This window comes from Martes martes (assembly GCF_963455335.1).
Source record: "Martes martes genome assembly, chromosome: 5".
In the NCBI taxonomy this organism is placed as follows: domain Eukaryota; kingdom Metazoa; phylum Chordata; class Mammalia; order Carnivora; family Mustelidae; genus Martes; species Martes martes.
In genome coordinates, this window is record NC_137892.1 from 19,076,534 (window position 1) to 19,088,468 (window position 11,935).

Here is an 11,935-nt window from a genome sequence, read left to right on the forward strand (position 1 = left end):
AAAGGGACCAGAGATGATTTATACAAGCTGTCAACAAGAACAAACTATCAAGTCGTCTCTGGTTGCAACATCTTTGATTAAAGTGCTTATACCATTTAATTACAGATTGTTTGCAACACAGCAACAGAATGGTTACAAACGGGTTTTCTTACTGTGAAAGCAACAGACACATTCAAAAGTGAGAGAATTAGAGTGGTTATGGAACAGGCGGTATTCTGTGAGCACCAGCCTCCCTCTCTCAGCCCCTCAGTTGCAGATTCAAGAAGCCCAGGCTTGGACTGTCCTGTCTGCCCTGTCCTCCCCATCCTCACTCCTGCCCCACCTGACAGAATGTCTGCTGTCCTCGCTCTGAACTTGGAGCCGATCAGGTTTCCAGTGAAAATCAACTATAGGTCAGCTTACTATTATAGTCATTAAAAAAAGAAAAGCACAAGACCATTAGGCAAGACATTCTGGACTGCTGGTGTGATCCTGGTGGGGGGAGAGCAGTAGGAGGCCATCGGGCCTCCGCGTCCTCCCAGCAAGGACTCTTCGTCCACCCACAGGAGCCGGCAGACGCTTCTCTGACATCAGCAGCCACACACATGGGCCTCCCCCTCCCTTCACTTGCACTACTGCCCTGGATGGCTTGGTGCATCCCCACCCCCAGATTCTGGAAGAAGAATGCAGAGAAACTGGCCCTGAGAGGGGCCGCGCTGTTCTACACTAGCTCAACACGACCAGGAGACAAGAAGGGGGACAGGACTGGGGCAGAAGCCGTCACAACGGGTGCTTCGAATACTGGATGGTGTCCAGCGCTGCCCCGATGTCGTAGTTCTTGGTCTGCAGGAGCCTGGTGAGCCAGCCGCCTTCGTCGGAGAAGCCCATAGACAGCATCTGGGACAGGGACTCGATGAGCCGGGGGTCAGCCTCTGCCAGGAGGAGGACGGAAGCCGTGAGGGGGGGCAGCCAGCCAGCGCCCAAGGGACCAGCCCTTCCATGGGCCCTCTGCCCAGCATAGCGACCCTCCCAGACAGCCAGACAAGCTCTTTCCAGAAAAGGCCAGAAGGTGAGGATTTTGAGCAGCTCTGCAAGGCTGTATGGTCTCCTAACTCACTTCTGCCATTACAGCGAACACCGCAGAGTCTGAACAGAAGGCCGCGGCTGTGCTCCACGGCAACTTCTGTCCCGAATACTGACATCTGACCTTCTTCCAGTTTTCACATCTTGACTTCTTCCCAACCATTATCCAAATGAAAAAATCAGGGCACCTGCCTAGGGGCTCATTCGGTTAAGTGTCTGCCTTTGGCTCAGGTCATGATCTCAGGGTCCAGGGATCGAGGCCCACACTGGGTTCCCTGATCAGCGGGGAGCCTGCTTCTCCCTTTGCCCCTCACCCTCCCCCTGCTCATACTCTCTAATAAATAAAAAAAAAATTTTTTTTTAAACAACAGTTCTTGGCCTATAAGTGATAGCTTGCTGCCCCTGCTCCAAGACAGAGAGTAGTATCAGTAGCCCAAAGGGCCAAATGTGGCCCACAGGTGGGTTTTCACCAGTTTTACGGTTTAATGTTACTGTGAGAATAATGAGCCTGAGCAAGAGGTCAGCTGTCCCCTGCTACTCAGCTGTGCTCCAGGCTGCCACAGTCCCCACCGGGCCTTACTGCCACGCACACACCACCTCTCCACGTTGCTGGGTGTCCTGCCTGGCTCCAAAGGGACCCTGGCCGTGGACCCCACCCAGAGGTCGACACTTTCCTCGGGGAAACTGAAGGTGGCCTCTAAGTCTGACGGCCTTCGTGATTCTGGGTCCAGACGCTAAAAGGAGGGGAGGGGATGTTCAGAGAGAAAGAGGCAGAAACAATGGCTTGAAGCCACTTGCCTGGTGGCAGATGTGGGTACAACGCAGCTTCCTTCAATCCCGTGGGCCCTTCCTGAGAAGAGTCTAGAGAGCCTGGCCCTTCGGATTCAGGCATCTGTAGAGACTGGAGTTCCCCTGTAGACGGGTCCACTTCCTTTGAAGACAAATGAGTCCAGTCTTCGTCTCCTCCCGAGCAGTTATCAGACTCCATCTGCTCCTGGAACAGAAAGCCCGTGAGCACACAGGACACCCGCACCAAGCCCACCTGCCCCAGCCTCCACTCCTGCAAATGGTAAGGAACGTTCAAGCAGCGGGTTTGCAGAATGACAAACGCCCCAGACGGCCCTCTGCCAGGAACGCAGCCTGATGGGCTGTGTGCGGCCTGGGGGTCGAGGTGGGAAGCACTTGCCTCGGGCGGCCCTGACTCCAGGGCGACCTTGTCCATCTGCTCCGCCAAGGACTGCGCTGCGCCCTCCGGGTCCCCGTCCGGTTTGCCGGGGTCTGAAGAGCAGCTGCTCGGCTGAGAGCCACACTTCTCCTCGGTGCTGGAGCTGCCTGGAGAGACGGGGGTGAGGCGGCTTCTTTTCCCTCCGTGTTCCACATCAATATCTACTTCAATGCCTGCAGAGACCGAGGAGGAAGCAAAGACCTGTGAGGTCTCCGGAGGGCCTCCTGGCTGGGGACACAGCGTAGTGGGGAGGGGACCCCACAGCATAGGAGGGGGCCCTACAGAGTAGTGGGGAGGGGACCCAGCATACTGGGGGGGGGCACAGGATCGCACAGCCACAGCAGGACCAAGGCACAAGGCCAGCCCCCCGCCGCCACAAGGCAGATGGCCGTTCATCTGACCTTCAGGATCCCCAAGGGCTAACTGCTGCCAATACCCTGGCCCCAAACCTTGGCTCCCAGCACATGTCTGCTGACTTGTGCACCTTACTGGCCCTTCTTCTTCTTCCAAGTTAATGCAACCTTAATCTCAGCAAACACCCCAGGTCAGCACTGGAGCCAGAAAGCCCATAAAGAGCCCCTGTTTGCCCCGTGTGGGCAGCGGGCTAGAAACAGGGAGCCACATACCAGACGTGGCCAGAGAGCCCCAGCCACAGCACCCAGGACCACACGAAGCCTCACATGTTGGGGGGGAGGGGTGCGGCGCAGTGACAGGAAACCCAAGAATCCTGCTTGGCCTTGTGGGAAGCCCACGAGGAGGGAAGCCTGGGCTGGCCAGCAGGTCGCCTGCAGCCCCTCACAAGGGCACACGTGCCCACTGAGGGGACGGAGGGCAGAGTCACTGGTGCTGTTTCTAATTAATTTATCAGACGACCACATGCCCCCAGTTTAGACTCCAACCATTCCAGAAGGCTCAAGCAAAGATTCCTGGCCCCAACACACAGCTCACCCACTCCCCAAAGACCGCTTTCACCCCACGCCACCTTTTCTCTGATGGCTCGAGTTCACTGCTTCTTGTTCTAGATCAACACTTAGCTCCCCTTCCCCTGTCCTTTCAGAAACTCTTCAGAGAAAACCACACTCGGCGTTCAGGTGAACGCCACCACATACAGCTTTGCTCTGCCCTCATACGTGAGCGTTTCAGCTGGGAATGGCGCTCGAGGTTGAGAAGCCAGTTCTGCTCAGACTTTCACAGTCCCTGGTTGATGCACAGTCTTCTGGTGTTGGCCCCTAGAACTCTCGAGCTCTTCCAGTAACCTGGAGCATTTCCAGAGCCTCCCGTTCTCCAGAGGGTTCTGCGCCAGGACAAGGAGGTCTGGAGCGGAATCTTTTCTGGTCACTGTCCAGGGCACTTGGAGTCCCTTTCAATCTAGAGGTTAATGTCCTCTGGGCCAAGATGGTCTTACATTCTTTGTTCATTTCCTTCCTTCAGTTTTGTCTGCTCTCTTCACAGAACTCCTATTAGCTGTCCTACCCTGGGCCTCCAGGAATTAATCCTCAATTCTTCTCACCTTTTCTCTCTTCTCACCTCTATTTTGTTTTTGGATTATTTCCTTGAAATGACCTTAAAATCTAAGCCTTCTTTTAAAGTTCTTTATTCTGGCTATTTTTCTTAATTTCTAAAAAAAAAAATGTTCTTCAACTGTTTCTTATCTGTTCTTAAGATACCATTTGTATCTTGTTCTTTTTTCAAGGATGGAAAAGCTGGACGCTGACATTCTCTTTCCTGTAAAGCCCGTCCCCAAGTTCCTTCTCGTCCATATGCAGGAAGTGCCCAAAAGGCTGGAGACTGTGGCCTTTGGACCCTAGCGAGGCCGTCTCGGAGGGGCCAGGGCCATCATTCGTCTCCCTCTGGAGGGTGGCTGAGTGCCTGGCCAGGCAGCGGGATCCCAGGTGGCAGAGCTGTGGGACCTGGCTCTGGCCTGTCTGGCCACTACTGAGCAGGGACGCCCCAGCCAGACCCACTGCCCATTCACGGGGCCCAATTTCAGGCTGGTGCCTCACCCTGCCCTATGTCCTTAGGGCTGAAGCTTCCTTGGGTCAAATGCTCCAGCAACAAAGCATCAGGTCTCATGCGTGGGTGGGCAAGGACCAGCAGCTGACTGACCAGCCAGTGATCTCCAGGTGACCCTGAAGAGTGGCCTTCAACCTCCCACACCACCCCCCACCTGGTTCCTTGGCCTTTCCTGACCGGCCCCAGGACCCCTGAGCAGGCACGTGGGTTTCTGATGCCTCCACGCTGCTGGTCACCACCTTCAAACTCTTTTCCTACCATTCAAAGTGTGAGGTCTTCTTACCTTCTCCTCTAGCACTTTTTCCCCCTTTTCTTTGTCCATGTTGCTTTATACTCCTGTGTTTAATCCCTTTACTGCTACTTTGGTACAGCGTGAGGAACAGAGAGAGATAAAAGCGGGCTTAGCTACCAGTACTCTCATCTGGATATTTAAGTCCTTTTTCTCCTTCTATCCTCCCCCAACTTTTCATCATAAACAGTTCAAGCATGGGTGTCTTAGTGGCTCAGTCAGTTGAGCTTTTAGGCTCTTAGTTTCAACTCAGGTCATGATCTCAGGGTCGTGAGCTGGAGCCCCGTGTCGGGCTCCACACTCATTGGGAAATCTGCTTGAGATTCTCTCTCCCTCTGCCCCTCCCCCATACGTGCTCTAAATAAAATCTTTTAATTAAAAAAAAAAAAAAGGTTCAAGCAAACAGAAAAGTTGGAAGGACATACAATAAACACCCATACACAGTCTCAGTTTTCTATGTGGACGAATGACAGGACTTCCGTAAATGAACCAGAGAGATTCTAGAACCCCAATTTCTCCAACAGATGATAACCTGAGACCTAGGGGCTTACAGACTGTACCACTGGTTGTGGCCTGCTTTCCCCGGAGCCTGTGAAGGGGAGGGTCTTCTGAAGACCCTGGGACAAGGAAAGGACCTGCGGTTTTGGGTCGCAGAGGTCAATGACTGCAAACTCGGGCCCGAAGCGGTCCCGGGGCCTCAGCCACGGACCTGCTCAGCTGGCTCTCAGGGCACCTACCAAACAAGGCCTTGGGGCTGTGCTTTAAAATTGCTGAGTCACTCATATAGTCTGCCCTCTGGGAGGTGTTACTGGCTGTCCCTCCAGGCCCCTGCTCTGGGAACAGTCCCTTCTAGGCCATTAGCACAGGAGTCATCCTAGCTGTCAGGACCTCCTAAGAAGGAAAATACCCAAAATTCTATAGAGTTTAGTCAATTCCGCAAGTGGCTCTCCTCAACTGAAACCACTCAGAGGCATAGGTACTGAAACTGTCCTTGTGCAAGAGCTCCAGGCTCCTCCCTAGTGGGTACACAGCAACTCCCATCCGCTCTGAAAGACCTGAAAAGGCCTTTACCCTTATCCTACAACGCCTCTGAGCATGGCCAAAATTATTCCCCTCTGTCCCAAGTGGGGAATCCGGGTCAAGTTCTGAAACAGGCCACACGCTCAGATGGGCCTCGCGATGGACAGCAAGTGGAACTCAAAGTCCCTGGCAAGCCTTTGAAACACAAAGCTCCCAGGCCCAACCCACGACCAATTTGCCAGAACCCAGAAGGTGGACCGGGGACTCTGCAGTTTCAAAGTACCCTACCTGGACCTAGACTGGGGTTTGGGACTCCCCAGCTTGTCTGGTTTGTTCTTTTAGCAAAAGACTTAGTTCTTCAGAATAATTTTAGACAAGTTTCCATAAGCCAAAACATACCAAAAAACAAACAAACAAACAAACAAACAAACAAACAAACAAAACACCCCGTGTTGGTGATTTGGAGGCTCAGCCAACCTTGAGAACCACTGGCCATTTACCAGCTTCCAAAGAGAAGCTTCCCGTCCCCCTAAATCACGGCTCCCATCACGGCATCTCGAGCGGCAGCTGGGCTTCAGCACCAGCTTGTCCCCCGATGAGGACCTGGTCACCGCCCCTCCGCTGCCCTGCTAGAAGGCATGAAAACCATCCGTTCTTCTCCTTGCTCTCCAGAGCCTTTAGCTCCAGTGCGAAACTGCAGTCCGCAGTTTCACGGAGGAGCAACGCCAGGAGGTCCCCACTGAGCAGCAGCCCGAAGGAGGGGGAGCTGAAATGCCCTCAAGCTGGGGGCAAGAACAGGCCTGCCTCCCCTTCCCATCAGCATCCGCTCACACGTGGACACTCGCTGCCATGGCAGACACAAAGCGGAGCACGCCTCTAGTCAGAGATCACAGGTCCACTGTACCCTTGAACCAGAAGTCCCGGTCCTAGTGGACCCCCACTGCCGCAGGGCCCAGCCCTGCAGCAGAGGCTACTGGGATCATCCCAACCTAACACTTGTGGGTTCCACTTCACTCCACAGGGAAAGTTCCAGAAAGTGTCATGGAATTCAACTTCGAGTGGCCTATGGTGCAGCGCATGGCGAAGGCTGGTGTGAGGCGACAAATGCTGGCCAGCCCTCAGGGCCTGGCAGTCACCATTCCTCCATGGCGACCCAGGTGGTGACAAGCAACCCACCAGCCACCCTCTCACCGGGTAAAACACTGCTGCTCTCAAAGGACAGAGGCCACCACTTACCCAGAGGGCTCAGGGCAGCCGCCACACTCTCCCCTACGTTCTTAAGGAAATTCACACTGGGATCCTCCGACGGACCAGCAGCTTCAGTTTTCAAAAAAAACAAACAAAAAATGTTCAAAGCAGACTTCAATACCTGTTACGATCCTATCACCTTCCTCATAGGTGCCCCCCATCCCCGGGGGTCTTGTCCCGGCAGCCTTCCCGAACTCTCTCCTGCTCCAGGCTCCTGTGTGACCCTGGTACTCAGCCCATGGGGGATTTGCTACGTGCGCTTTACAATACTGACCACATTCTAGCTCAAACCCCCTTCAGGATCAAACATTCCCACCTTTGTTCCAAAGAAAGGGGACATCAGAAGACAGTAAGTTAATAAAATCAGAATAAAACCAGAATCCAGGATTCTGGAACACAAGCCAGAAGTTAAGCTCTTCACTTTGTGACTGTGCTCCAGAAGACTTGAGCAGGGGCCCCTGGCCACCTTAGTCAGGAGAGCACGCAACTCTCAGAGCTCAGGGTTGGGAGTTCAAACCCCACACTGGGTGTAGAACTCACTTTAAAAAACAGAAGGCTTGTCAAATAAATAAATAAAATCTTTAAAACAAAACAAAACAAAAACAAAAACAGAAGGTTTGATGAGGGTGCAGTTTAGGGCTGAGCACTCAGCTAGGGCAGCAAATGAGCAGCCTCGGGCACTCTATGTGTGCGAGGAAGAGAAGAGGGACGCTCCCCACCTGAGAGGGGCTGAGGGGCACCACCGCAGCCATGCAGGACTGCATGACGTGGGGAAGGCCCCCAGGCTGCCAGCCGGCCACCTCCCCTGTCCAAAGCCAGCAGACACAAGCCTCACCTGGTTCTGCCGCAGAGCTGGGCCGAGCGTCCCCCGCCCGGGGAGGACGCGGGCTCCAGTTCCCCGGTGGGCCCATCTCCCAGCCGGGCCACCCGAAGTGCCCGTGTTTCAGCTTCCGCAGCCAGCGGCTATGAGAGAAGCCCTGGGGGCGGGGAGGAACAGAGGGGCCCAGTGACACCAAAGCAGAGGACTCCCCCGCCTCCAGCTCCTGGCCCTCCGTGCCCCCCACCCCACCTGCAGGGCAGCCCTGCTCACCTCAGGGAAGGGGCCGAAGGCAGCAGGGAGAACCAGCTTGCTGTGCTCCCGGTGCATGCCCTTCCCCTCGCAGGCGACACACAGGTCATAGTCCGGGCAGACGCTGCACTTGTAGCGGGTCCCTACCACCGGCCCACTGCAACCGTCGCAGATCACGTTGGGGTGCACCAGGCCGCGGGCCGTCTCCTGAGCACACGGCGGGCGGTGGTCCCGCCGACACTCCTTCTTCTCTGCAGGAAGGGCAGAGAGCCAAAAGGTGGGACCCCACAGTTCCCGCTCATCCCTACTGGGGGGAGCTTTCAGTCAGTGGCCCCTGGCCCTGCTCTCCAGACACGGGGTCCGTGTGCAACCCGGCTGTTCAAGTGAGAGCAGCAAGGGGGACCCAAGAACCTGCCATGAGGCTCGCAGTCCTGCGCCTGGTACCCAGTACAGGGGGCCCGGGCAAGCAAGAAGCCACAGGGAGTGCTGCCCCCTCCATTAAAATAAGCCCCACAGCATCCCCAAAGCCGCCCCGGCACTTGGCTGGGGCAGCATCAAGAGTGAACCCAGAGATCCCCAGGCCCAACCCCTGCGGGCCTCCTCTCTCAGGCCAAGCACAGAGAGAACTGAGTCCAGCTCTGAAAGAACCCCAGGTCCTTCCCTGCTCCTCGGAGGGGATTGCTCAAGAACCTCAAGCAGGTTTTATTCAGCAAGAAGCACCTGGCTTCGGGGAGCCCCCAGAACAAGCCTTTACCTTTAATGTAAATACGAAAGATGTCATCCTTCACGTAGGACAGTGCCATGGTCAGTTCCTCGTCACTGGAAAAGGCCACCAAGTCTCCGTCCTCATCTAGATTGTTTACAAGACAGCATGTGAGCACCAGAGGCTTCTCAGTTGGACCCAAGCTGCTGAGAAGGGCACAGGCTGCTACTAGAGGGGCATCTGCAGGCCTAGGAACTGAGGCACACCTGAGTGAGCCAGTGTCCAGCAGGGCGGAGACCGGACTGCCCACTCACTGTGACACTGCCTGGAAGGTAAGCTCTCCCACATGGGCCCTGGGTTCCCAAGGGAGACAGAGCATGTGCCAGCGAATGGGGGTTGCTGGGGGCGGGGGGGGCGGCGGGGGGGGGGGCATACTGCAGCTGCCACTCTGCCTCTGAGCCAGCGGCCCCTTAAGCAGGCACTGCTTCGGTCCATGTCTAGCCAGGCCAAGACCCATCTTCAACTGTAGCAGACCCCCACCTGTGATGGGATTCCTGGGGGCCCAGCCCCTCCAAAGGCCTTGGGCCTTTGGCTTTTTAGGAAAGCCAAGAAGAGGAGTCCACCTGCCTGCTTCTGCCCCCAATAAAGCTACAGGATTTGTAATGCGCTCTCTGATTTTTAGTTCAGCAAACGGTGCTGATGTCCCACCATGCAGGCCAAACCCCCCCACACCGCCCCCACCCCCCCCCCCCGCCGCACCTGCAGGCTGGGCCAGCTCTGTGGGCCCAGGATGCAACATCTGCCGTAAGAACACGTGCAGCGTCAAAAGGTGATAACCCAAACCCCCACCAGCTAAGGAGCGGACCAACAAAACGTGGTTATGTGCGTAGAATGGCCTATTATTCAGCACAAAAAGGAATGAAGTCCAGACACAAGCTACAACACCCCTAAACCTCGAAAGTGTTACGCGGAGTACAAGTCGGTTGCAAAAAAAGAGGAAAATACAGTGTCCCTGTCCACAGGAAACGTCCAGAATAAGGAAATCCATCGAGAAAAACATTAGCGATTGCTTAGAGCGGAGGAGGAGAAGAGCTACATATGTCTTAGCTAAACCTTAGGTCCATTTCTCAGGTGATGTAAAGGCTCTAGAACTGTTCCCGTGCAACGGGGGAGTTACACGGGAAGTGGATTAGAGCTCCACGAAGTTGTCACAAAAACAAACAAGCCAGGAACCGGGCGGGCCAGCTGGCAGCGCTCCTAGGGAGGGCCCGGCACTGCCCCTCCCAGGGGCCGGCCTTGGCTGCCCGCCCCCTCCCGGCCCCGACCGGCTCCCCGCCCCCACCCCCAGCGGCCAGGGCCCACACCCGCGCCGCAAGAGACGGAGCGCGTTCCTGGGCATCTCCGCCGACGCTACTGCAGAACGGCCCGACTGGGTCCCCCTGCCCACGGCCGGCGGGAGAACGTCAGCACCCAGGCCGGCCTCGGGCGCTCCGGGGCCGCTCCCGCCCGCTCCTCCCCGCCGCCTGCACGCGCCCCCGTGCTGGTTGGCCCGCCTCCCCCGCCAGCCCTTCCTCCGCGGCCGGCCGGCTCTTCCCGGGCCCCAGGCAGCCCCGACTCGGCCGCAGCAATCGGTCAGCGTAACCGGAGTGCCCGCCGCCGGCAGGCGAGGACGCCCCAGCGCGCCGGGGCCCAGACCTGCGACGTCACGGCAGGGAGGGGGAGGGGCCGGCGCCCCCGGGTCTCCGGCCCCGACCCCCGCCGGGAGCGCCACCCTCACCCCGCGGGCGCCCCCAGGCCGGAGGAGCAGGGGCAGCCGACCGCCCCGCCCCGTGCTGCCCCGCCAGCCGGCGTCACGGCTCCCCGCAGCCCCCCGAGGGCGCCCGGCCCGCTCACCGCGGTAGTGCGTCTGGAAGCCGCCGGGCCGCAGCACCGGGAACAGGGCGGCCACCCGGCTCAGCAGCCGCTCGCAGGGCCCAGGCCCGGCCGCGCCCTCCGCCTCGGCCTCGGCGCTGAAGCAGAAGCTGAAGCGGCGGATCTCGCGGGCCGCGTCCTCCTTGCCCAGAAGGTAGGCCTTCACGGTGAGCGACGCCATCACTGCAGGTCGGGCGGCTGGGGACGAGCCGGGCCGCGATGACGGCGGGCGCGAGCTTTTATAAGGACCGCGGGAAGCCCCGCCCCGGCCGGCCTCCTGGGGGCGGGGCCTTCTCGCCCCGCCCCTCCGCAGCGCCCAGCGCGAGCCGCCCTGCCGAGGCCCCGAGCCCTCTGCCCCCTCCCGTGTGTCGCCTCCCCCCACCCCCGCTCTCCCCTCACGGTATCCCGCGTCCTCCTACAACCGAGCCCCTCCCTACTGTCCTCAGTGCCCCCGGGACCCCAAGAGGCCGGCCCGGGACTCTGACCTCTAGGGCTGGGCTCCGACCTCCTCACCTGCGGGAAAGCACCCACGGGGGTCCCGCCCCGGAACCCTCCCAGGCCTGGGCCTGACCGTGACTCAGCAAAGCAGAACAAAGGCCGCCGGGGATGCCCAGCGCAGCGGCCCTGAGCCCCAGGCCAGAACTAACTGGCTCTCGAGGTCCTGTGCGGGACACTTCACTCTTCACAGCCTCCCATCCTTTGGAAGAAGTTGGCTTCCAGGTGGCAGCCCGCTCCAGCGCCTCCAGCATCTTCCATGATGGCCCCTTAGTGGAGTGAGAGACACACCCCCAGTCGGGCCTGAGCATCAGAGGAGCTCCTGGTGGGTAAGGCTGAGAGGTGCCTCAGGAGCACGGGGTCTCCTACCCCCACCTGGCTCTGGGGCCTCAGTGGACCTCAGGTGTTCACTATGGCCCAAGAGACTCCCCAAGGGCAGCCCGACCCCTGCCGGTCAGCACAGAGTTCAGTTCCACAGGTGGTGCCCAAAGGGCCGGCGTGGCCTCCGGCCTGTTGGCCACATGGGCATCCCAGGAATCAGACCAACAGCCGTCCAGTTAATAACCAAGAAACACGGTTTTATGGAACCAAACCCACTAGTTCACAAGGTCTGGAGGAAGGTGGGGGGAGGGTCTTCCAAGGAGGTGGGCAAGAAGGGTAGGTCACCCTATGCAGTATCCCAGGTGGGGTCCTGTGAGTAGAAGGCAGACTTGTTGAGTCATGTCCTCTCATGGTGGGGTTTGGGGGAGCGGGCACAACCTCAAGGGCTGGGAAACCCGGAAGGGAAGGGTGGGTGGACTTGGCTCTCAGGTGTGAAGGTGATTTGCTTATGGGAACACAGCAAGGACCTGTCCACAGGTGTAGATGGTCCTTCCCAGGGAGCTCCAGAGTAGACACACC

General features: G+C 57.9%; 1 protein-coding gene across 1 annotated transcript; it reads right to left on the reverse strand.

Moving 5' to 3' along the window:
* Window positions 1–57: 57 nt before the first annotated feature.
* Window positions 58–11,472, reverse strand: SQSTM1 (sequestosome 1). Its single transcript, XM_080803466.1, has 9 exons — window positions 11,188–11,472; window positions 10,523–10,738; window positions 8,681–8,776; window positions 7,948–8,177; window positions 7,693–7,834; window positions 6,846–6,926; window positions 2,249–2,460; window positions 1,861–2,056; window positions 58–911 (listed from the first exon to the last, which is right to left on the reverse strand). Exons 2-9 carry the CDS (start codon window positions 10,719–10,721, stop codon window positions 760–762), a joined length of 1,308 nt encoding a protein of 435 aa, XP_080659592.1. The 5' UTR covers window positions 10,722–10,738; window positions 11,188–11,472; the 3' UTR covers window positions 58–759.
* Between the last annotated feature and the right edge of the window lie 463 nt (window positions 11,473–11,935).